At 41.2% G+C, this 24,370-nt stretch overlaps 1 protein-coding gene across 2 annotated transcripts in view; it reads right to left on the reverse strand.

Moving 5' to 3' along the window:
- Positions 1-246: 246 nt before the first annotated feature.
- adcyap1r1b (adenylate cyclase activating polypeptide 1b (pituitary) receptor type I) overlaps positions 247-24,370 on the reverse strand; it is a 46,256-nt gene continuing 22,132 nt past the window's right edge. Inside the window, exons 3-14 of one of the 2 annotated variants that reach the window (XM_049587079.1) lie at positions 21,251-21,353; positions 17,022-17,135; positions 15,979-16,082; positions 15,764-15,861; positions 14,039-14,171; positions 13,734-13,887; positions 13,584-13,644; positions 13,426-13,495; positions 13,242-13,333; positions 7,866-7,995; positions 7,544-7,585; positions 247-5,518 (exon numbers count right to left, since the gene is read on the reverse strand). In XM_049587079.1, the coding sequence (XP_049443036.1) occupies positions 5,138-5,518; positions 7,544-7,585; positions 7,866-7,995; positions 13,242-13,333; positions 13,426-13,495; positions 13,584-13,644; positions 13,734-13,887; positions 14,039-14,171; positions 15,764-15,861; positions 15,979-16,082; positions 17,022-17,135; positions 21,251-21,353 (1,482 nt within the window). In that variant the 3' untranslated portion in view covers positions 247-5,137. The remainder of the gene's footprint in view (positions 5,519-7,543; positions 7,586-7,865; positions 7,996-13,241; positions 13,334-13,425; positions 13,496-13,583; positions 13,645-13,733; positions 13,888-14,038; positions 14,172-15,763; positions 15,862-15,978; positions 16,083-17,021; positions 17,136-21,250; positions 21,354-24,370) is intronic. The other variant, XM_049587080.1, reaches the window with a different exon arrangement.

Genomic DNA, 24,370 nt, shown 5'->3' on the forward strand with positions numbered 1-24,370 from the left:
TAAAAGACAGTAAGGGAGTAAGGAAAATTGGAAAGTACTAAAAGATGGACTAACACATGAGTTTGGGTCTGTTTATAGGTATTGTTTACAGTTGAATAACACTAGCCTTACTCTTTAAGACAGGAAACTTCTGAATATTTACCACACAACAACATTGAGCCAACAAGTTAAAAACATTTATTGTTGATACTTCCAAAATGTACAAAAAAAACCCCTCTAATGTGCACACCAAAACAAGATAAAATGGTGCACTGTGCAGTGAACAAGATCAAATGAAAAAAAGAAGAGCAGACAGAAGCAGGCTCATGGCAGAGTGCTTTAAGTCACTTTTACATTCAGCTATCAGTACACAAACTACTGAGCCCCAGTTTTTTTAACCTCTAACTGATTCAACAGGCAATTGGTACAATGACGCAATTCAATAAAGATAACCACCATCAAAAAGCTACAAAGGAAAAACATTTGAAACCAGTTTTCTTGTCATGCTGTGCAGTAAAAATCAATAAGAACAAAATGAGTACAGCAGTTTTATGGCACTTTACTTTTCCTCATGTCTGCAAAGATTAACATTCAAAGGAAAAGTATTTGATGGGTCCTGATGGGACTGGAGCTACAGTTTGATAAATCGTTCACAGTTCAAACCCAATATTCACGTTCTAGCTTATTAATTGCCTCATCCATTTGAAAACGAGCATGCAGCTCAGATTCCCTTTAATGTCCTGAAAGCTCGACCCTCCCTTGTGATTACATCTGCTGGTCAAATGAGATCATAACGATTTAACACGCATGCATCAGCCTATTAGAGAGTACAGAGGCATTACAGGAGGCTTTATACTTTTAGCAAAACACGATCACCATTAAGAAAAATGATAAAAAATATGAGAACAATCACAGCGCAAAGTTTTTAAATGACAGTTATTCACTTTGAACCACAGAAAACTCCATTTACAAGGTACAACGTTGGCAGCTTGTTTCTGTGTCGCACATTTAAACTGTAGTTTATTTAGTCACAAAGGTTGGCTACAGACCTTTCAAACACTTCAGCTAACTACTTCATAGTTCAAAACAACAGGTTCAAATGAATATTTATTCTTATAATAATAGCAACATCTTTGTCTGACATCAACATAGTACTGGCAATATAAGGCTCCAACTCCCATATTAACACTAAAGGAAATACTTCATAAATACATGAACAAACTTAGGCTCATGACCCGGTGAGATTGTCATAATGTCTGTTATGAACTCAACTGAACATTCAACTGAACCAGAGCAGAGGTGGTGATTGTCCAGCCCTTTCCCTAAACATCAGAAGATGAAACAGGGCCCCCTTATGGCTGCTGTTGGATCTGCACTGTTATTATTGCAGGTCACACTGCACATATACACAGCAGAACAACAGGACGATACAGTTTCCGGTCAGCCCTTCTTTTCTCTCTCTGCCTTCATTTGGTCTGGACTCCCAGAAAGAATGCATGTGGTAATTTGCAGGTCAAGACATGTGCAGTATAGACAGAGTGCAAAACTCGACAAAATGTGGCTGAGGCGTGAACAGTTACAAACAATTACCTCTTATCATTTTAGCAACTATATTTCAGTGTCCACTAAGAATCTGCTGGACACTGAAATATACTGATTAAAATTATGTTGATCTAAATGTCAAAAAATCAAACTTAGCTCAGTTTAAACCTCGATACAGGGCTGTCATTTAAGACACAGGTTTTATCCTCAGTATTGTTTCTGGAAATTTGGCACTTTTACTCTTTTGATATTCTTTTAATATTAGATATTAAAAATGGTTTCTAGAAAAAAAGTCTTAGATATCAATAAAAGGATAAAATACTTTTCCATTATCTTCTTGGCAGTGTGGAGAAGGCTTTAAAACAGCATCTAGACCATTATGTAGTGATGTAGTGAGATAAAATTTACAGAAATCATATCAGATTTTTTTTTTCATGAATTTGGACTCACGACCTCAGTATGTTAAAAACGAGGTACACGGAGTCCTGAAACTATCAAAATGTTTTAGTTTAAAAAAGTAAAAAATACAACTGTATACATTAATAAATAATACTGGTAAAAAAATTATAAATGGAGTGTTAAAAGAAATATGAATTTTTTTTGTTGTACTAAGGGTGAGCCAGATAAAATGACCATCTGGTGCAGATAATGTAGATTTTACGATCGTTAAAGTAAAATCTGATATCCATACTCATGTAAAAAAATGTAGATCTGTGAAAATTATTATTTAATGATATTTTGTCAGTTTTGGGACTCTATACATGATGTCTTTCACCTGCAAATTACCAAAACAATGTTAATTGTCTGACTTTAAACAGTTGATGAGGAGAAAACTCAACATTTAACTACAGTATAATACTGAAATGAGCAGATGTACCTTTCTATGAATATCAGCTATGATTAATGTGTATTCAGAAAAGAAACAGCAAATATCTCTTAATCAAAGAATGCACTCATTTGTTGTTGTTTTGTTGGTTTTCCATTTCAGTTTGTCTTTGAAGACACTTCAGACATTTCAGACAGTTGCAGTTTGACAAAAGGTTTTTGTCCTTACAAAATTTGGAAATTCAGTCATAGTAATGGGAATTTAGGATACGAAACGATATTAGTATAGAATGGTCTCATATTTTGAAAAATATCATAAAGACGAGAATCTTGTGGTTCAGAAACATGAGACTTACAGCCCGGTAATTTTCCATTTTTATGCTGTTGACAAAAATAAAGGATGTGTCTGCAAAATAAGAAAAGTGGAACATATTTATTTTTTGTGTGCATGTGATATAGTGTACTGTACATTGACTTACTGAGTTAATATACTGTAGCACTGCTTTATCCAAAACACTAATTGGTCGTATGTTCTGCTCATCTTTAGCAAAGACAAGTTACTTTGAAGGCCTCCAGGTTTAAAATACTGATTTAGTCTTAAGCATCATAAAAGCACTTTGTTCAACCATTTTCTTTACTTTGCAGTTTCGTTTGGAAATTAAAAACAGAAATCCCTTTTTTAAAAATCATCAACAGAAGTCAAAATACTTGTTTTGTGCTTAAAGGCACTTTTGGAGACACAAAGTAGAGTCGAACGTAGGGATTCAGAGGATAGTTGAGTCAGACCAAAAGAAACATCTGCAGTGACATCAGTTGCAAAGCTAACTCAGCCTTTGCAAACAGATACGGCCGTGCAAAACTCAGTGAGGAGTCAATTAATTTGTCTTTGGAATGAGAGAATTACCCCCGAGTTAAAAGTCCCTCTCAAAATGTAGCATCCATCTCAATGTGCCTGTTTTCAAGCATAAAGAGAGCAAATGCTACCAGAGACAATAACTGCAGAAACACAGAGGTGATACTGCGAGGTGGTATGAGGGATTGGTCTGAGAAAAAGCCCTCATTAATCAAAATTAAAACAACTTTTTCAAATGGCCCTTTTTTTTTTTTGCCCGGAAACAAATAAGGAAATTTTCACCCAAAAACAGTGAAGTGCTGTGATGTTTCCGACGGTCTACACCTTCACTTCAACCAGTACAATGTTGAAACTTCCTGCAGGAGGCTGTTGAAGAGGCTCAGCTTTACAAAGTGACAGGAGAATCAGTATTACAGCATGTCACCTCCACAACAGCCCGAAGTTTGTGAAAAAAAACAAAAACTTTAACAACCAATTAAACACCAAATTCTCACCAAAAAAGTAACCAAAACCACGTGGACAATAAATGCAATTTCATGCAAGCAGTTAAACTCATGTAGCTTTAGTCATGAGTTCATTTTCATTGACATTTTCTGTACTAACGGCTGTTTGAAACTACAGACACGCTGATCTCCAAAGGTGCCTTCTTCTCAGACGTCTAGTTTGCAGTGCTGAGATTTCAAAGAGAGGTCTGTGTTTGTGGTCGTAGTTGGCAAACCTCAGCACTGTGCACACGAAGAAGAAGAAGACCCTCAGAGTGATCATCTAACCCTGGTATGTTTTTTTCCCTCTCTCTTTTTTTTGGCATTTCACATAACTGTAGAAAATATGTCCTTCTCATAAATACTGCTCTTCCAGGTTTCACCTGTTAGATCCAGATGAAATTTCTCCTTGACATTCTTCAGTCCTTATATTGTTGTACATCAGTCACAGTTTACACAGGAAATGTGGGCTTGTGCCAGTAGTGAAAAATAATACTGAGCTTTCTGAATGGGTTCAATAAGTCTGGGTTTGACTTGGGGTTCATAATGTTTCAGCTGACCCTAAGCTCTATCTATAACACTGATTTGATGGTGAAAGATTTAACACTGATGTGTGCATCAACTTCCACTCATTTAAGGTAACAACTGTACATTAGGGCGCGTCAGAGTTAAAGCAGCAGATGACAAAATATCTTGAATTTCAGTCCAAAGTTTGGGGCAAGCTCCAAAAACACTGAATACTACATTTCCCATAATGCAGCAAACTATATCCGTTTGATAGATCCAGCTCTTGTAGTGAGTACCGGCATGTTTCAACCACCATGCCCTCAGTTTTTAACACAGGTTTTCTGTTAAAACGTGTGCCCAAGCTGAAAAAACCCTGATGACATTATCATGACATCGCTAGGGTTATTTTTTTCAGAGCCACACATTACATCATAGCCTGATAAGTGACCTTTATGTGTAAAATCAATGGAGTGTCCCTTTAAGGTATTTACATTGCCAAGTGTTGTCTGTCGTATATGAAGCAGCTGTAACTTCTGTATCTAAAGATGAAAATAGTGTATAGTTACAGTCTTAAACACATTTTGAGGAAAAGGTGAATCTTGAGGACAAATGTAAAAACTTGCTCAGACAGACTGGAATGATCACTGTGAGAGGGCTGCAGTAATAAGCTGGTCCCCCTGTGCTATACAGCAGCAAAGACTGTAGCACCAGACAAACACTAATACAATATATACAGAGAGATAACCATGCCTCTTCTGCATGTTTAAGCCCAACAAGACACTCGATTTACACAGAATTCCTGCTCATGCCCTTTGAAGGTGATAGGCTGGTCCGGAACAGGTGGACTGAGTTTGTTTTTCACTCCTAAACCAGGTCAAAGGTCTGGACATGAAAAGATTCTCTAAGTGACGTCTGACATTCAGGTTCGGTCATGTTCGGGCAAAGCAGGTCAGACTAGAGGTTGTTCTGGGTCGGTGGAGTTAAGCTGGGTTTCCATCATGGTTTCATCTTGGTACGGATTGGGGTACGGGTTGAGGAACGGGTTGGTGAGGCTGGTCATGGGGAGGACAGTGGGTGTGGCAGGTTTGGCAGCGTCAGGTCCAATGGTGGCGTTCCCGCCTGTGCTGCTCAGGTGGCCGGGGTCTCTGCCTGCAGGCTGGACATGCGGATCTGCGAGCTGCTCTTGCTGAGGATCGACAGCTGCGTTCCCCCGTTCACCCCACTGCTCGCCAGCGAAGGATGCCGGTGCTTCAGGTCCACAGCAAAGTATCTGTTCACCGTCCAGCTGCGCCATTTCCTCTTGATCTCCGATTGCACCTTGAGGGATATACTTCACAAGGTCATTATTAATGGACCTTGCTGGAAAGACACAAGCTCACTGTCCCTCAGTCTCACTCTACTTCTGTCTGTATTGTATTTAAGGCTAACTTTTTTCTGAAAAGTACTATTTTATTTAAAAGGAAAAAAAATGGTATATCTTACGAAAATGCACAAAAAACTCTTAATACGTAACGAATTAGCGTTTCAAGAATGGCGTCATCATCTTACATACGTAATGAACAGTAAATGACAAAACAAAATGTAAATTTACGTAGGTTTGATTTAGGCAAGTAAAGCTATGTTGGTTGGGCATTGTCACATTTCATACTACATTACGTACTTAATGTAAAGTTATGTAGGTTAGGTTTCGGCGAGTGAAGTTACATATGTTAAGTTCAGGAAAATAAACACATTTGGGCATTTCAATAATATGTTCTCAATGTAAAGTTATGTAGGTTGGGTTTAGGACAAGAAACATAATCGGGCGTTGTCAAGTTACATACTAATGTAAAGTTACGTAGGTTAGCTTTAGGCAAACGAAGTTACATCAGTTAGGTTAACGAAAAGAAACATGGCTGGGCGTCGTCACATTACGTACTTAACGTAAATTTACATACTTAATTTAAAATTACATAGGTTTGGTTTAGGAAAAGATAAATGCCAATGATGTACCGTAAAATAACTCAAAGTTCACATGGGTTTACATGGAACACAACAACCAGTCTCATGAGGAAAAGTCCTTTGTTTGTTTGACCCATCCACCACCCAAACCTGCGTCCTTACGCTGACTTCTGCTCTTTATAATACTTCCTTCTTTACTCCAAGGTAAATACAAAAGAAGGAAAGGACATGACATCACTGACAGTGTTCGAATTTTGCATCGGAGCCAGACTTGTATGTCAGTTCTACTGAAGTTAATGGGGTAAGCACGGCAAATCAATCTTTAACCCAACATATACATATATGTCATATATATTGTTTCACCTTTAACAGGAAAATCCTGAAAAACACATCATGTGATGCTTACTGACATTTTCTTACCTAGATGTGTGCATTTGTTTTCCTTGTTACTGTACTCTAAACAGATCACAGCTCTGTCTCAAGCTATTTGATGACTAATATTAGTACTACAGTAAATCTCTGAAGCAAACTGCAAGGCATTAAAGCATGTGGTCAAGTCCTAGTTTGGCAGATACTTACCGAACTGACAGGCCATATTACTAAGTCAAGCCAGAATAATAATCAGAAACATTAAGAACTGTTCTGGTTATAATGACATTCTTGTCAGCGATAACAGGTTGGACCTGCCTTGTTTGTGTAGGTATCATGATGTACTGTTAACTATCTTGGACCAAACATGGGCTTGAGACAGATCTGTGACCTGAAGCGCACGCATTTGGCAAAAAACATCAGTAAGCGCCACGTAATGTGCATTTTTTTAATTGAGTGGAAGGATTTTTCAGTCAAAGGTGAAACAACAAAGATATGAAGTGTGTTATAGCTCGGCTGGCTGTGCCTGCCCCATCCACTCCAATAGAACTGGCACCAAAGTCTGCATAATTTGAATGCTGTCACAGACCTCATCTCCTTTACTTCTTTTATGAGATAGTTTCGTTGCTTTACTCCCATCAGTGCATTGGTCACGTGACCGCAGCCTTTCTCATTACGAGGGATAAGCACGAAATACTGGCTCATGATTGCGTGGGTTATATACGAATTCTGGTGCATTACTTTTTGTAGGTATACATGTGAATAGTGCATGAGAACAGTCTGCAAAGTTACAATAAATGCAAAGTTTATTTGTAAAAAGAAAACTAATAAGTTTTAATAATCACAAAAGAATTCCAGATGTTTTTGTTTGAAAATAAAAAACAAAAATGCTAAGCCTAATCCATACCATAACTCAGGTTATTTGTATTTCAAAGCTCATCTTTTCATATGTTGTTGATCAGTAATATTGTTATGGATCTATAATTAAATTGTGCCTTCAGAGAGCTGGTATAATTGTGTAAGTAATTGTTTTAAGGATGTTTACCTCTCCATTCAGGAAGCAGTAGAGGACAGCCACCACAAAGCCCTGGAGAGACACAGAGGGTCCAAGCATGAGACAAAAACACTGACTATGTTCAGTTTTTAAAGCTCTGTGTTTTTACATACATAACTCATACTTTTTTCAAGTTTCAAGTGAAGTCTAGTTTCACAGCAGTCAGGTCTAAAGCCTTTATTTTTGTGATGTGGGTCAGTTCTGTTAACATCCTCATTCTTCCTTCACTGGCTGTTACAGTACGTTAACTTTTCCACAGCTTATACATGGATGGTTCTTTTCTAAATCCAGGCCATGATGGAGAAACAGTCACCTGGAAGGATCCAAGGCCGAGCTCAAACACCAGGCGCTCTTTCTTGCTGACGTTCTCGGGGGAAAAGGCAAACACAGTGTAGTGGATCCCAAATAGAGGAATCAGTAGCAGAGTGGAGCGGGCCAACCTCCTGCAAAATAACACACACACACACACACACACACACACACACACACACAAATTCCGATGAGAGGGTAGCAAAACATATGTGTGTCCTCATTATAATCAGCACAAACAGGTATGACAACACACACTTCAGTCAACCCGTTCTTATTCCCAGGGCATAAAATATGGCAGCTATGTCAGAGGCCGACTATGTCTGATTCCGACGCACATGGTAGCCTTTGGCTTCCTCAAGCGAGGAAGTTCAAGTATCTCAAGGTCTTGTTCACGAGTGAGGGTAGAATGAAGCGTGAGATGGATCGGCAGTTTGGTGCAGCTTTTGCAGTGATAAGGGCGCTGCGCCGGTCCGTCGTAGTGAAGAGGGAGCTGTGCTGGAAGGCGAAGCTTTCGATTTACTGGTCTATCTATGTCCCAACCCTCACCTATGGTCATGAGCTCTGGGTAATGACCGAAAGAATGAGATCGTGGATACAAGCGGCAGAAATGAGTTTCCTCCATGGGGTGGCTGGGCTCAGCCTTACAGATAGGGTGAGGATCTCGGACATCCGGAGGGAGCTCAGAGTAGAGCTGCTGCTCCTTGGCGTCAAAAGGGGTCAGTTGAGGTGGTTCAGGCATCTGATCAGCACGCCTCCTGGATGCCTCCCGCTGGAGGTGTTCTGGGAATGTTCCACTGGTAAGAGGCCTCTGGGCAGATCCAGAACACACTGCAGGGATTACATATCTCATCTGGCCTGAGAACGCCTTGGGGTCCCCAGGAAGGAGCTGGAAAGCATTGCTGGGGAGAGGGATGTCTGGGGTGCTTTGTTTAGCCTGCTGCCCCTGCTACCCAGCCCCGGATAAGTGAATGAAAATAGATGGATGGATGGGCTTTGATCTATCTCCCGCGATGCTCCAGGTCAGTAATTTCTCCCGCTAATCTCCCGATTTTACAGTGGAGGCAGTAATACCAAAGAGCATGGATACCAAGAGGCGATAGCCTGGTTCCAGACCATAGACCACGCCCACTCAACTGAGTAGGCTTGCATCTCTGGTCTGGCATACTGCAATGAATTTGCGATTTATCTCGTCCAAACGATGGACGGACCAATGAACGCCGGGGGTGGGGGCGGGTCTAGCGATTAGCCAATCAGCGCCACGCTGATGTCAAGCTGTACGCCGGTGGGTAACTGGTGAGGATAGCAACAATGGCGACCGCTACAGATCCTACAGACCACATTAACGACACTATCGAGGTATTTCGCCACTACTCGCGTTAATGGAGGATCAAATTAAGGAAGCTGCTAAACTGGATTAATGGCGATGCAGCTGGGTGTGCATGACGACGGAGACATTTTAAACGGGCAATGCTCGCTTGTTTTCGGCACCCCCGAGGCATGGATACTAATGACATCAGATTCTGGGTGAGTCGTTGATCTACTGATTGGTTAGGGAAAAATCAAATTCCCTCCCCCTTGTAAATTGCCTTCAATGGAGGCAATGTCAGACTGAAGGTTCTGAGAGCTTCAATCTGACACTCAGGCTAAAGAGGCGAAGCTCCGTTGAATTTTTGCCAACAGCCACTAGGGGCGCTGCCACCATTTTGGACTGTTGAGCTTGGACTGTTGCGCCCAGACAACATGCAAGATGTATTTACATATATATTTATATATATGGCCAAGTAACATTGTCAGCTCAGCGACAAGGCAGAGATGGACAGAAAAAGAGAGACACCTGACGCCAGGGCCACACCGCCTGCTGAAGTGCTGCGAAGCGCAGCGAACCGAAATTCTTGCGCGAGCTGGAGCACTTCCGTTCACATCAGACGCGCATTTCTCCACGCTGGTTGACGCTGGATCTGCTCCCAGCTGTTGTCTCACCCGGCTTGACACATTCGCTCGCGGCTCGCGCAGAAAATAGACCAGACGCCGAAACGACGGAGCCACGGAGCTGCGCGGCGCGGCACAGCCGGTATGGATGCGGTTAACACATGCGCCGAAAGGAAACTGGCTTCGCTTCTCGGCGCTTCAAGGCTATTCGCAGCGCTTCCGCGGGCGGTGTGGCCTTGGCGTGACACTCCTCCGAGGGTGGCACAGTCAGTGGCACACACTTTTTAATTTGATGTGCAATAAATACTGCATACTAAATGCAGTGCAGTGTAACCGCCTTGTTATTTAGCCTTCTGGTACTCATTTCAACAATTAACACTGCTCTTTTTTGTTGTCCTCAATGGTAAACAGAATCATTTATTGAATATCAAAGAAACAACATTTTCAGAACAAGTTTCATTCATCAAGTTTAAAATACAAGGCAAGAAATGATGACAATTATACGCACACCCTGCGAAGGAACCTTGTTCCTTGGGCTTTGTTGTTCCTTTATACGCTGATGAAAAAAATCTCCCTATTTTTCACAACCCAATGCTGGCAAGTATGTTACACTCATTTTCAGTGTTGGGCAAGCTACTTGGAAAGTGTAGTGAGCTAAGCTACTAGTTACTCTAATATTAAATGAAGCTTCACTACATCAAAGCTATCACCCTCAGAAATGGAGCAAGCTAAGCTACAGCAGAATGAAAGCAACTAGTGCAACTACATCCAAGCTTTTTACTAAATTGAACCAACTTTGTGCCAAGTCAGTGTTATCTTACTGATCAGTAAAACTGTCAGTCAAACAGATAGGCAGGTAAAAAAGTTAAGTTCAATTGTTTATTGAACAGTGAGCTGCACTAACTCCCAACAGGACTCAAACCACAACAGCAAGAATGAAGACCTGCTTTAAACAGTCACACCATGGTCAAAAACGTACATGCGTGTATGTATGTGTATGCACACTGCAAAAACTCAAAATCTTACCAAGAATATTTATTTCTAGTCAAAACAAATCTCATTACAATTGAAATAAGACTCATCACCTAAAAGTAACTTGTTTTTAGACAATTTTCACTTGAAATAAGTAGAAAAAAATCTGTCCATGGAGCAAGGTTTTTTTTCTTATTGCAAGCAAAAAAAAAACTTGCTCCATGGGCAGATTTTCATACTTATTTCAAGTGAAAATTTGCTTGAAACAAGTATTTTTTTTAAGTGTAAAGAGATTTGTTTTGACTAGAAATGAGGCTAGTAAACACATTTTAGTAAACACATTTTATAGTGAGCAGCATACACATGTACGTCCCCTACAAATCCCAACCTTGTTTACAAAGTTTGAATGAAGGAGGCGGACACAAAGGAAACGGAGGCTGCGCATTGATCTTTTTGCCTCTGTCTGCAGGAACGAATATAAATCCCATTCATGATGGGGTCAAATGGATCATGTGCATAATTAACCACAAAACAAGCAAATACTTCATCTTAATGACATATAACAATCATTATGCTTCAGCTGAATCCTCTAAGCAAATGACCATGTTGAACTGAAATTAGTTTATCACGTTAAATGTCCGAAATTGTATGAAATTGCTCCAATGCGTTAAACCAAACTTTGCGCATAATCACACAGCCTGATATGCCCTGGCAAACACAGTTGGACTGCTGTACAGACCGTTGGTCTTTCTTCCCCTAACCCTGGTTATTTTCTGAAAGCACAGAGCAAAGAAATGTCTTTTTTTTCTCCCCCGGTCTGCTGTCAGCAGAGAGCGGCGGCTGCAGCGGGGATTTCAGCACCGGCGTGCGTAAAAAGACTTGACAAGCGTCTCCTTTAAATGTGTTTGCTGCTAGAGAAATTATACATAGGCCTAATAAATGAAGACAGTGACATATTTTCAATAAAAAACAGTGAGTTGAACGTTCATTTCAAGCTTTTGAAGTACAAGAAGTTTCAGAATTGTGCGAGTGCGGCCTGAGAGCGGGCGGCAGTGTTTGATGCAGGAACCTCAATATGGACTTGAAAATCAATTTCGGAGTGGGGGTCGTTTGGAACGGCGGTGTTTCGGAATGGAGGGCTGTCCCCCGTCAGCTTTATGTGGAAGTGACTCTGTGTGGTAGCGGTGACAGTTTTATTTCAGTCCATAACAGAAATCTCCGCCTCGTTTGAGCTTCAGAAATGATTTTAGAAATGTAGCTTGTGTGGATGCTACCGCGCTAAGTGATCAATAAAAGAGCTTAACTACTGAGAAGTTACTTGATTCAGAAAACAGCGACCACCAAGCTACTGAGAAATGTAGTCAAACGTCCGCTACTGTAGTGACGCTACTGCCCAACACTGCTCATTTTAAACCATGATCTTTTGCCTAACCTAACGTAGTTTTTGTGACAAAACCTACGTTTCCTGTGAACCTGGAAGTTTATTTTGATAAGACACAATGCATGTACGGAGTGGACATTAACACCCCGTCCTAGCATCCAAAACTGATGCTACAGGATTACCTGGAGCATCATAGTTTGAAGCTTAGGGCCACAGACCGGGCTGCCACATTTGAGAACGTGTTGCAGCAGCTTAATCATCCGGGCATGGAAGTCTATGTGTTTGTTAGAGGCTGGCAATGGAATTTTGGAGGGAAAATGTAAGCATGTATACAAGATAACTGGCCCCATCCTATCTCTCTGGTACTTTCCAACAGAGGGATACAGGGAGAACTCACATCCCTACTCCTCAAACTGTAAAATCAGCCAATAAAATGAATAATGAGTAAAGTAACTCCAATGTCAGAGCAACCTACCATCAGTGACCATAACAAATCAAACAATTTAAGAAATTTTACAAAGTTTAAATGCTGTCCAAGCAGTAGAACAGTAACTTAAAAACAAATACATTCATTCATCTTCTAACCGCTTCATCCTCTTGAGGGTCGCGGGGGGGCTGGAGCCTATCCCAGCTACATCGGGCGAGAGGCAGGGTACACCCTGGACAGGTCGCCAGACTATCGCAGGGCTGACACATAGAGACAAACAACCATTCACACTCACATTCACACCTACGGACAATTTAGAGTTATCAATTAACCTAGTCCCCAATCTGCATGTCTTTGGACTGTGGGAGGAAGCCGGAGTGCCCGGAGAGAACCCACGCTGACACGGGGAAAACATGCAAACTCCACACAGAAGGGCTCCCACGCCCGGGATCGAACCAGCAACCCTCTTGCTGTGAGGCGAGAGTGCTAACCACCACACCACCGTGCCGCCCAAAAACAAATACAGATATTCAAATATTCTCATAAAGTCATCTTTAGTTAATAGTGCTTACTGTTATTAGTGATTAGTGCAAGTGTAGTTACTGAGACATATTATTTTAATGTCAGGCAGAAAATGTTAAACAAAACGTAAATGTAAAACAACTTACAGGTAAATACTGGATTCATTTCCACCGATATCTGGGGACTGTAACTTCTGGACAAGAATTATGATGATTCCAATGAAGAGCACAAAGTTGACCTGTAGAAAAAATATTCAATTATCAAGGTTTTTTGTTTTTTTTTAATGGAAAGATTGTACATCCTCACTACTCTAACACAGTGATGACATACCATAATGGAAGCCAACACAGGTCCCTTGATCACCCACCAGATGGCAGCATTGTCATTCATGTCCCAACACCTGAGAGAGCAGGGTGATAAAACATCTCATTCAGTGTGAGATCAGATAAGATTCAACACGAGATGACACTCTGTTGTCCATGACCTACCCTAAATCATCAAAGTGTAGCTTCAGCACCGCCCAGATGGTCACACACACCGTGGGGGTTCCTGTTGTGACATAAAAACAACATGATACGAACACTAATAAAGACTCGTTCATAAGAACTCCAGTGTGTGTGATGTGGTTCATGTCTTACCCCAGCCAATGATGATGTACCAGTAGAAGTATCTCTTTTCAGGGAAGAAGGTCTCCACCAGTAAAGTGAAGAGGTAGAGACCCTCGATGAAGAGCCAGAAGTAGTTAGAAAGGACACAGTAATGGAAGAATATCATCACTGCTCGACACGCCACCTTCGAGGAAAGAAGAGACAAGGAAAAATGTATCAGGAATTAGAATTAAAAGAACAAATCCTAGTTATGTTTGAACAAATCATCTGCTGGCTGTTATCATGAGAACAGAGAGCATTGTGGGCATGTGTGCAGGCGTGTTTGTGTTACTCACAGTGTGTATGAAGCAGTGCTCGCTGTCCTCTTTGGCATACAGCACGCCGTCTTTGATGAAGACCGAAATAGCTCTCAAGATGAACGACACAAATAGGTTCATGTGGATGAAGTTCCTGGTACAGTGCAGCTTCCTGTGTTGAAAAACAAACATGGACATACTGAATATCATCGAATCTTCTATTATAAGGGACCTACTATGCTTTTTCTTTATTTTCTGTCATGTTACAGTGTTGGATGTTCATATAAAACCTGGCCAAAGTTTCAAATTAGGCTAAAGATCATTCTAAATATTCTTTTTCCAATTTTTTTCTGTTGTTGAGACAAGCTGACATCTGCACATGATGGTTTTCTTAGTATGGTCATCTGCTCAAGGCACGCTATTGTAAGTGTTTACATTACATAGCCTACACTGCTAAATGTAGCTACATGCTAACATCAGGAAAACATGTAATCTTGGTTGTTGATTTTGTTAATTTCCCCTTGATTTCGGATCATATACCTGCTGGATCATGTCCCGCTTTTTTAGGATTTTGGTTCAAAAACCCTTATTAGTGATTCTTCGTGGTAGAAAGTGCTGCTATACTCCCTTGCAGTTATTTCCTGGCTGCAAGTGCACTGCTACATGTGGCTACATGCTAACATCAGGGAAACATGTAATATGGGTTGCCAGTGTTATACATTTCTTCCTTATTTTGGATCGTATTCCTGCTTAACTATGTCTGGTTGTGAAGACTTTGGTATAGAGGCTTTATTGCTGATTTCTTATGCGAGGGGGTCCCACCAGGCTTTGTTACAGTCATTCCCTTGGCTGAAATTATGGGACAGAAATGTGGCTAGGTGGAACAGGAGGGGGGCTAAAAGAGACAGTAGCGAAATCAGAGCCTTCACAGACAGTGTGTGAATACAGATGTTCCGGGATAGAAAGTATGAGGAAAATTACATGTTTTTTTGAACATGTTCTAGTAGAAACCCAAAATACAAATATGAACTTGAAAATCAGCACAATAGGTCCCCTTTAAATAAAAGCACTGTATGCAGAGGAACAAGACAGTGACGTGTTTGTGTTGTTGTTACTCTAATGCTTTTTTAAATGTTATTTATTTTATTAGTTCACACACAGTTGCAGTTCAATAAGCAAAGCAGTAGTGGTAATAACTGTAGTAGCAATCCCAGCAGTAATAACACAAATGTTAGGGGTAGTGCTAAATCAAAAGTACTAATACTAATAGTGGTGGTAGTGGAGCAGCAGAAATACAGTAGCATTAAGTAGTAATTGACAGTAATAATAGTGGTGGTACAGTAGAAGTAGTGCTGGTAGTGCCAATAGTAGTATTACTATTTGTATGAAAACAAATTACAGGTCTACCACTGTCTTTTTATATATTTGAGCAGTACTATTGTATATAAATTAATGTCTAAATAAAACAATGTGGCATATATTACCATCCATTTATGTAATTCACCTAACACATCTAAAATAATTTAATAATGTTACATTTTCTGAAAAACTTTCATCTTGAAACTGATAATAAAAGTCTTGATTGTGCCTTAGTGTAAGATCCAGATTTGGAACACTTCAATGAAGAGACTTAGATGTCAGTAACGTAGAAAAATTATCCACCACTTCTTCTCCTGTACATTTTCCTGTCTGATTGATAAAGCTCATGTTTCCAACACCAGTCCACCCAGCTGCAGAATCTTCCTCCACCACCAAACGTCTCACCTGAACCTGCACAGGATGACCATGGCCGTGGTGAGGGAGACCAAGGAGGTGCTGTAGCCCACAGTGTACAGAGCCTTTACTGCCACGTAGTACAGCTCCTAAAATGGAAACAAAAGCACAATAAAAAACTGAGCAAACAGCTGAGTGTTTTTCATACAAAATGTCTCACTGAAACATTAAATCTGAGACAGCTGCAGACACAGTGAGATACTAACCGGATGGCTGCCGTTTCCTTCCTCATAAAGGCAGGCATCAACGTAATGAGGGAAGGTCTCAGACCAGCCAAACTCAGTGCAGTTACGACTCACCTTCCCTGGCTCTGTGGACACAGGACACTTTATTTGATTATGGTAAACACAGACAAAGTGAAGTCACGATGAGAAGCAGAAGCTCTTACATTATTTCAGTGAGGAGTGGAGTACACAGGTTAACCACCTGCTATATCATGCATATCTCATGCATGGTATCTAAATCCCTATCATAAAATTAACCGATAATATTGCCAATAAAATAGGAAGCCATTAATTTTAAATGTGTAATGTATAATGCAAAACAGTTTATTTTAGGTTATTAGCACATAGGAAGGGATACAAACTTGAGTATATTTCATCAAACAATGGCATATTGTGCAGGATAGGTGTGAAACCTCAAAGGGCTTATAATAAAACCTCCCCTGTAGGATTTACTAATTAGCCTAATACTATGGATATTTCCAGATATAGGTTACCTTGACATAATGTGATAAAAAACAAAGAAGAAATCAAAACACATTAAATAAATACATAAATAAAAACACATTAACATGCATACTGAGCACATCAACCATGGCACAGATTTTTTTCCATATTAAACATAAATACTGACGGTAAAGGACAGGTTCAGAGAATAGACTTACACCCAAACATTCAGTGTACTTGTGAGGACACTTACTGTCATAACACATCATGTAACGCAAACCACGGCCTTAGCCAAAATCTAATTCTAACTCTGACACAAAACGGGGACAAAGGAAAGGTGCACACTTTCCAAAAATGTCCTCTTTTAATATACACACAAGCATCCATTCAGAAATTTGAATCGACGCTTTTCAGGACAGTTAAATAAATCTGCAATTCACTGAAATGGCACCATGATCTCATATCTGAGCACCTAAATGCTTGAAATTACACAGTAAAATCTCCACACTGCAATAATGTCAACAGGGAGCCTGGAAATGAATAAGTTGCTAATGGTAAATGAGAAGTCCATAGGAACTAACCGTAGTCTTCTTCACTCATGAACTGAGAGAAGAGTTCGGGACAGTTGACTTCAACCACCTCACCGATCCTGGCAGGCTGCCAACACGTCAGGTTGTCCCACATCCATGGACAGCCTGAGGACACAACAGGTGGACAAACAGTACACAACAGTGAGTGTTTCATTCAAGGGCCATATGTTCATTTTGTGGGGAAAAAGGCCCAATTGCAACTCATTTATCAGTACTTCAAAACCATAGATCCTTGAAATTCTCATATGGTGGCTAAAATGTCAGCTCACATGCCAGCAGCAATTATAAGCAAATATCTTTTCTTTTTAATTCACATCTCATTTTGGACGTGAACACATTCAGTAATTCAATGTATTACTTCCTGCAGGTACAGCCCGTGCATCTTTTTATTTGTTGCTGCAGCTTTTCATTTTAAATAACATTTTGAAAAAGCATCAAAAAGAAAGAATCAAGACAACAAAGAAAGTAGATAGTGATATTATGCATTTTATGTATGCTGATTGCTTATTGTAACACACTTTTTGTAGTTGAATCCAAAATTTAGAAATCGTTCACTAGATGGGACACAGTTATGGAGGTTAACTGGTTGTTTGAACATACAGGTATGTATCACGTCAGCCATCATCTTGCATCCCATTCGCTATTCAACTTGCTACATCAGGCTGCTGCTGACAGTGACGTTCCTCATGGTGCACTGTTCGGCCATGAAAATCTTGAATTGCTTTGGGGACAATGACATGGCTGGACAGCTAGCTAGCCTTGTTGTGAAACATACTGTCAAATTATATTTACTGTTTGTCAACTGTACGCAATGTTATTGACTTTAAATCTTGCTAGCATAATGTTAGCTTTCTGGCTAACAGCTGAGCCAAAGGGTTCTAAGAGCTGAGCAGACTAGAAATATCTCTCTTTTTTTTCTTTCACAAATGACCATGGTATAAGTGGGATTATGCTCTTCGAGGTGTCCATTATCAGGACTTAATGTCCTCCACGGACACAACCGTCCATCGCACCACGCCTCCCTCCCTGTCTGCCATTAAAGGTCCCATACTATGCTCATATTGAGGTTCATACTTGTATTTTTGGATCTCCACTAGAACATGTTTATGTGCTTTAATGTTCAAAAACACACTCTGTTTCTCATACTGTCTACTTGAATACACCTGTAATTACCCATTGTCTGAAACGCCCCGTTTTCCTATCTTTATACACCAAATCATAATGTTTATTTACAATTACTTCTGGGTAGAATATCCTCGTGTCAAATATATTAAAATACAATGGCACTGAGCAGACGCTGCCTCAATTAGCTAGTTTCTAGCCACCCACATAAAGGCCCACTAAAAAAATCAATATCAGTTTAAGTGTACAAGCTGTCAGACAGTCTTTTCCATGGGGGAATAGAAGCTGTTATCTCAAAGTCACCAGATTCCATTGACAAAAACAATAATTTAACTTAGAGGGACAGTAAGTTGCTGTTCGATCTTGGCGCCTATTGGTTAGTGTTTAAGGTAAAACAGAGAAAATATACTTGATATGGATTTTTATTTTTATTTTTTTTAGGTGTCTAAATTACATTTTGCTGCAGTCCACTCCACAGGAGTGCACTGTTTAGCTTCTGTGTGGGTAGTTTTGGTTTATCAAAGATGATAGCAAAGCAGCAAAGTACACAAAATTAGCACAGTAAAAACATCAGACAGGTTGGGCCACCATGTTGAACAATATGGGCTCTAGTTTCCTGGCGCAGCGCAGGTGGCGCAGGGTGGCGAACCCCGCGCAGAGCTAGTTTCGAGCAGCGCAGCCCGAGGTGCACTCAGTTTGGTAGTTTGGCAGACCGAGGTGTGCTGAGATGGGTGTGGCGGCGCAGCAGGGGGAGGTGTCGACAGATCCAGCTTGGCGCAGTGACAGTTTCGTGCCAAAAGACTTCGCCGAAGGTGCACTAAAAGCTCACCATCTGAAACCAGGTCTACTGTCAGCGCAGACGGAGCGCAGCCGGTGTAACCCGAAGTTTGGCTGACCGGCGGACAGTGCGCACACGTCACCAAAACCTCACAGGCAGGTTTCCAGAATATAAGGCACATTAACCATGCAGTAAATACCCAAATATCTCTATACCAACTGTCCCGTCACATCTGATGTCAGATCAAAGGGGATTGGCACCGTTTGGCACGTTTGGCACACGTAATGGAAACCCAACCTGATTTGATTAACACAGCTGCAAACTAACGAGTTCACATCCATCTCAGCCAACCACAAACAGCCACAGCATCAGATAGGGAGTATATATTCAGCATCTGTCATCTTAGAAAAGCCAAAAGAAAAGAAACAGAGTGAGACTGTGAGAGAGAAAGAGAGAGAGCGCGTGCACAAGAGAAACGCAACATTGATTTACAATTGTCTTGACCTCCTCCCAGGCTACCTTTGCATCATCAGCCCGTGGAGGTCTGCTCACAGTTCCGTATATTCAGACACTGCGAGCTTGGACCTCCCGGACCAAAACACCAGTTTCCTCCTGGGAGAAGTTTGGCCATCTGACGCTGCTACTCTCTTCTGCCATGGCGAATTGAGTAAACTCTCATTACGCCTTCACGTGGCACATTTAAGGGCGAGGAGAGGGGCTCATTTGATTGGTGTGATGTGTGTAAAACCCACTCCACGCCTTCTCTCCTGCCTCTTTCCGACTTGCGCCAGTAGGAGGGACGGAGGTGGGAAAGAGGAGTAGCTGCGCCAGCGTGCACGGTGTGCCAAACTTACAAAATCCGCCTGGCCACACCCAGTTGGCGAAGCGCAGGTGCGCTGCGGCCCGCTGCACCCGGTCTGCGAAACTAGAGCCCTGTATCTTTAAATGTAACAGTTACAGCTGAAAATGACAACAGAAATAAAGAACATTCCTGAATTTACACATGTCCGCAAATGTAATCAACTGCAAGTTTTCTGTCCGGATGGGATTGTTGTTAGTGTGATGTCACGGTGATTTGGTTTATAAAGGGTTTCACTAGAATTACATTGCTAGGCAACAGCTTGGGTCCATGTTTGTTTGCTGTCAGCTAATGTTATTCATATTCACCGCAAAACATTCTGACAAGAAATACAGAAAGACCCATTTATAATGTTTCAAGTTTCAAACATTCTATGTAGTATACTTGTGACATCACAAATTCACAGAAATCCTGACGGCTCATTTAAAGGCACAGTTTCTGAATACAAACAGTGTGCATTTCCCTGTGGACTGACTGTTTTGTTCCTTAACAGTATTTATATACCTGCTTTGTTTTTAAAAGGCATGGAAATCTAAGTTTTCACAATATGGATGCTTTAACCCCTGATAATACACACCTCATCGGGCATTATCCCTTACTTAAAATACAGTACTTGTTTGCTGTGCTAGTTTAAAGAATTAACAATGTCTGCTACTCTTCAGACAGCCCTTGTTCAATAATGCTGGAAGACAAGGGATGTACATGAAATGGTGTTATATCACCTGAAAGCCTTTGTAGATGTAGACTGTTTTAAATTATATGATAAACTAACTGACAAGCATTTATAGGCTAAAACACATTTATTTAACATCACATCAGTATTTTTACTTTGGGGACTGGAAAATTGAGCTTGCTGGGATTTTTTCTAACTGTGTTGGTAAAACCCATTCCTTTTATAGATGGTGTCTGCTTCACTGCGCCCTCTGATGATGCTCACAACTGGCATCCCATACAGTATTAAAATCATTTTAAGCCCTGTAGCTCTGGTTTTGGAGAGCCGCTCCAAACCAAAAAGCCACTTCATAACAAGGTTGAGAAGAAAAATTGGCACAGAGCCTCTCGCTCAGTCTGATCTTTCCATCGTCCATCATGTAATCAGCCAGAGAGACGCCTGTCACTCACTGTCTCACTGATCAACATTAATATTCATCATGCGATAGTGCCAGTTAAAACCTCAAACCCTCACATACATCATAAACACACACACACACACACACACACACACACACACACAAGCAAACTGCGAAGTCTTTCTAATGATCTCTCTTTGCAGACAAGCAGGTCAGAGTCAACCACAATTTGTAGTATTATCTCCCACTCATTAGTATGCCAGCCCTGAAGATATTCTTGTTATTAATCTTTCTTTCTTTTTATTTTTTTTAATTAGCCCATGTTGAAAACTGTTACAACATCAACAAAATAGGAGTTAGCATGAGGGGAAGGGATTCAACAAAAACCTACCAAATTCTGGATCATTGCCAGGATCATCTGACGCAATCATTTCCATGCATTTCTCCTCCTCCCTCTTGATCACACAGTTAGAGGGCACCTGTTGGATCGAAACCTGGAAAACAACATGAACACACACACACACACACGCACACACAGAAATAGAGAGTCAAGTGGCAGAAGATCACATCATAGCAGAGGGGAAGGACCCAAAGGTAAAATGGAAGAGGCTGCTTCATTAGCTTCACCATGTGGTTCACACCACAGTGTGGGAGAGGTCTTCGCTCTGGGATCTGTTTAAACACTCAACCAATTAAACAAACCATTCCAGAGCTGTTGGTACTCTCCCCGTGCTAACTGACCCAGAGGAAGAGCATTATTTTATTGAAAACAAGGCAGAAAAGCCTTTACCACGTGCACTTCTCACACTGGACCGTGCCAGGCTTTACTCCCATCTGTTTAGAGCTGAGGACACACACACAGAGGTAAGTATTTAAACGTGTGGCTCTCCAGTGGCTTCTCCTCCTTTACAACCCCACTGACAGTTGCACAATGCTGGGCTGAGCTGGGATTGAGGAGGTGGTGTGGGGGAGGGCGTAGATGGTGGATGGTGTCTGGTAAGAAGACGATTTTGTGTGTCTGTGTTGGCATCAGTCTGTGAGACGCCACGTCACAGCTTTATGAGGTGCAGCAGAGGAGCAGTGGAGCATTTATCCACTGACGTCAACAGTGCTCGCTTCATCCACTAACGGGGTAATAGAGATGCAGTCATTTTGGAGGCACTCTGTGGAACAAATGTCGATATACTCTCTGTACCTACGAATTTGCTGTAAGATTTATGTGCTGCACTCTCCGGTAACAGCACCATCTCTGCAAAGGTACAGTTGACTTGAATGCATTGGCAGTAACAGCACAGATGGTTTGGTATTCCATCTTAAATAATTAGACTTCGTAGACACTGGTGAGTCATAGTATTGGGTTTGAAAGGAGAAAAAATTTACTGTTATTGCTTTAATATTGGTATTGCTTGAAAGCTTTACTAATCATGTTTTTATATCAACGGAAATGACAATGACAACACATAAAAGTGGCTGCTCTAAGTCAAACCCACAGAAAATTATCACCTAAATCTGCAGTGTACCTACATACACCTCTGCTAGTGTTCTTGTGTCTTTCAGCTTTTTCTTTTTGCTTTCCAGCCCTCAACTTAACTGTTTTTGTTAGGCTCTCATAAACCTTGTTTCGAGCAGCAGCAGTCAGCTGTTTGTGAAACATCTACCAGCAGAAGGGCCAGATATTGTTTTCAGCAGATGATGCAAACGAGAGCAGAGCTAAAAGGAGAGTAGTAATTTACTTTTGTCAGGTGGCCAGAAACACATCTCTAAAACAATGATAATCATTTCTTGTGTCAGCTGGATGTGTAAGAAGTAGGGTTTGGCACCGTTCACATCTGACTGATACTGGTAATTGTTCTGGTATCCAACAGTACCTTTTTTCTGTACTATACTTTCTCCGTAATAACAAAAATGTAATTTCTGAACAAGCTGCAGGGGTGATGGAGTAGACTAAAAAGTAATTCTGCTCCCCTGCTCTTTTCTAATCACACATAGAGCTAATGTTCTGTCTCTGTCTGTCTGCTTGTGTGTGTGTGTGTGTGTGTGTGTGTGTGTGTGTGTGTGTGTGTGTGTGCAACTAGCAGTGACAATAGGCTATTACTAAAATAACACAGAAAAGAAAATAGAGCAGACACTGAAACTACTGTGGCAGATCAGCACTACCAGGCTTTGAGACGATTCCACCTCCTGTCTAAAGTTGAACCAAGCGGCTCCATGGAGCTCTGTGGCCAACCTAGGAGCTCCGTGACTGGCTTTCCGGCTTTTGGGTGTTTGGTGGCAATGCCTCTTGTCTAAACCCAATATTTTCACATAGAAGCCCACTGTAGTATGCAATTTGGGGCCATGCTCAATGTGGGTGGAATCAAATGCTAAGTGCCGCCCTGTGATAGCAATAGCGATAGCTGTTGGTTAGCTATTTAGCTGATTGATCTCATCCGCCCTCCCTCTGGTTCTCTGAGAGGAGCAGAGCACAGCCTGGGTCAGAGGGGCTTGCTGAAGGCAAGAGGAGAGTCAAGGCCCGTAGAGCATGTTGGAGAACCAGAGGGAGCACAGGAGTCCACACACCCCTGGATGTGAGCCTCCAACATGCTCTGCAGGCCTTGGCTCTCCTCTCACCCACCATAACTGCCCCTCCAGCCTCAGTATAACTTCCAGCATGCTCCATGGGCCCTGGCTTGACTCTCAGCCACTTGGCGCTATCCACAGCCTATAAGCAGCCTCCAGCTGAGTTGCCCCACGCTGTGATCCACGCTTCAGCCAGAGAACCTAGAGGTCAATTTGCAATTATATCCTTATGCAGATAATGATTTATTACAGATTATGATTATATTACAAATATACTGGTGTAATGTGTTTTTGAAGTTTTGAAACATTATTATTGTTTGTTTTATCTAATACAATACAGTTTTCTGTCTCTTCATTCCACCTCTGTCATTTAATTGCAGAAAAATGTGTCTAGTAGACTGAAAAACCAATTGATTTTATTATTCTAGTAGGCTATCAAAAGATCAGTTTGTATTTGCAATATTAATAATTTATAGAATGAAAATTCTTGGCATCTGTGTATTGATACAATATTGCCATGCAAACACATCACAATACCTGCTGCAACCCCCCCAAACTAAACCAGTGTAATGAAGGGTCTTTGTTGCAGGATCTCTGTGTAATAATATCTGCACGAGGCAACTACAGCATGGCTGAGGTACATTAAAGGTTAGGAAAGTAAAAACATTTGGTTAAAAAGTCAATAAATACCCACACCGGTGTTTTCAGTCACACCACCTGATAATGTTCAGCAATAATGAAAATTAAACCAGGGGCGACATCACCCTGACAAAACCTCACAAAACATTAATTAAAATGGAAGCATCCATCCATCTATTTTCATCTGCTTATCCAAGGCCAGGTCTCGGGGGCATCAGGTCGAGCAAAGCACCCCAGACATCCCTCTCCTCAGCAACGCTTTCCAGCTCCTCCTGGGGGACTCCAACGCGTTCCCAGGCCAGATGAGATATAT

Source organism: Epinephelus fuscoguttatus, linkage group LG10 (genome assembly GCF_011397635.1).
Source record: "Epinephelus fuscoguttatus linkage group LG10, E.fuscoguttatus.final_Chr_v1".
In the NCBI taxonomy this organism is placed as follows: Eukaryota; Metazoa; Chordata; class Actinopteri; order Perciformes; family Serranidae; genus Epinephelus; species Epinephelus fuscoguttatus.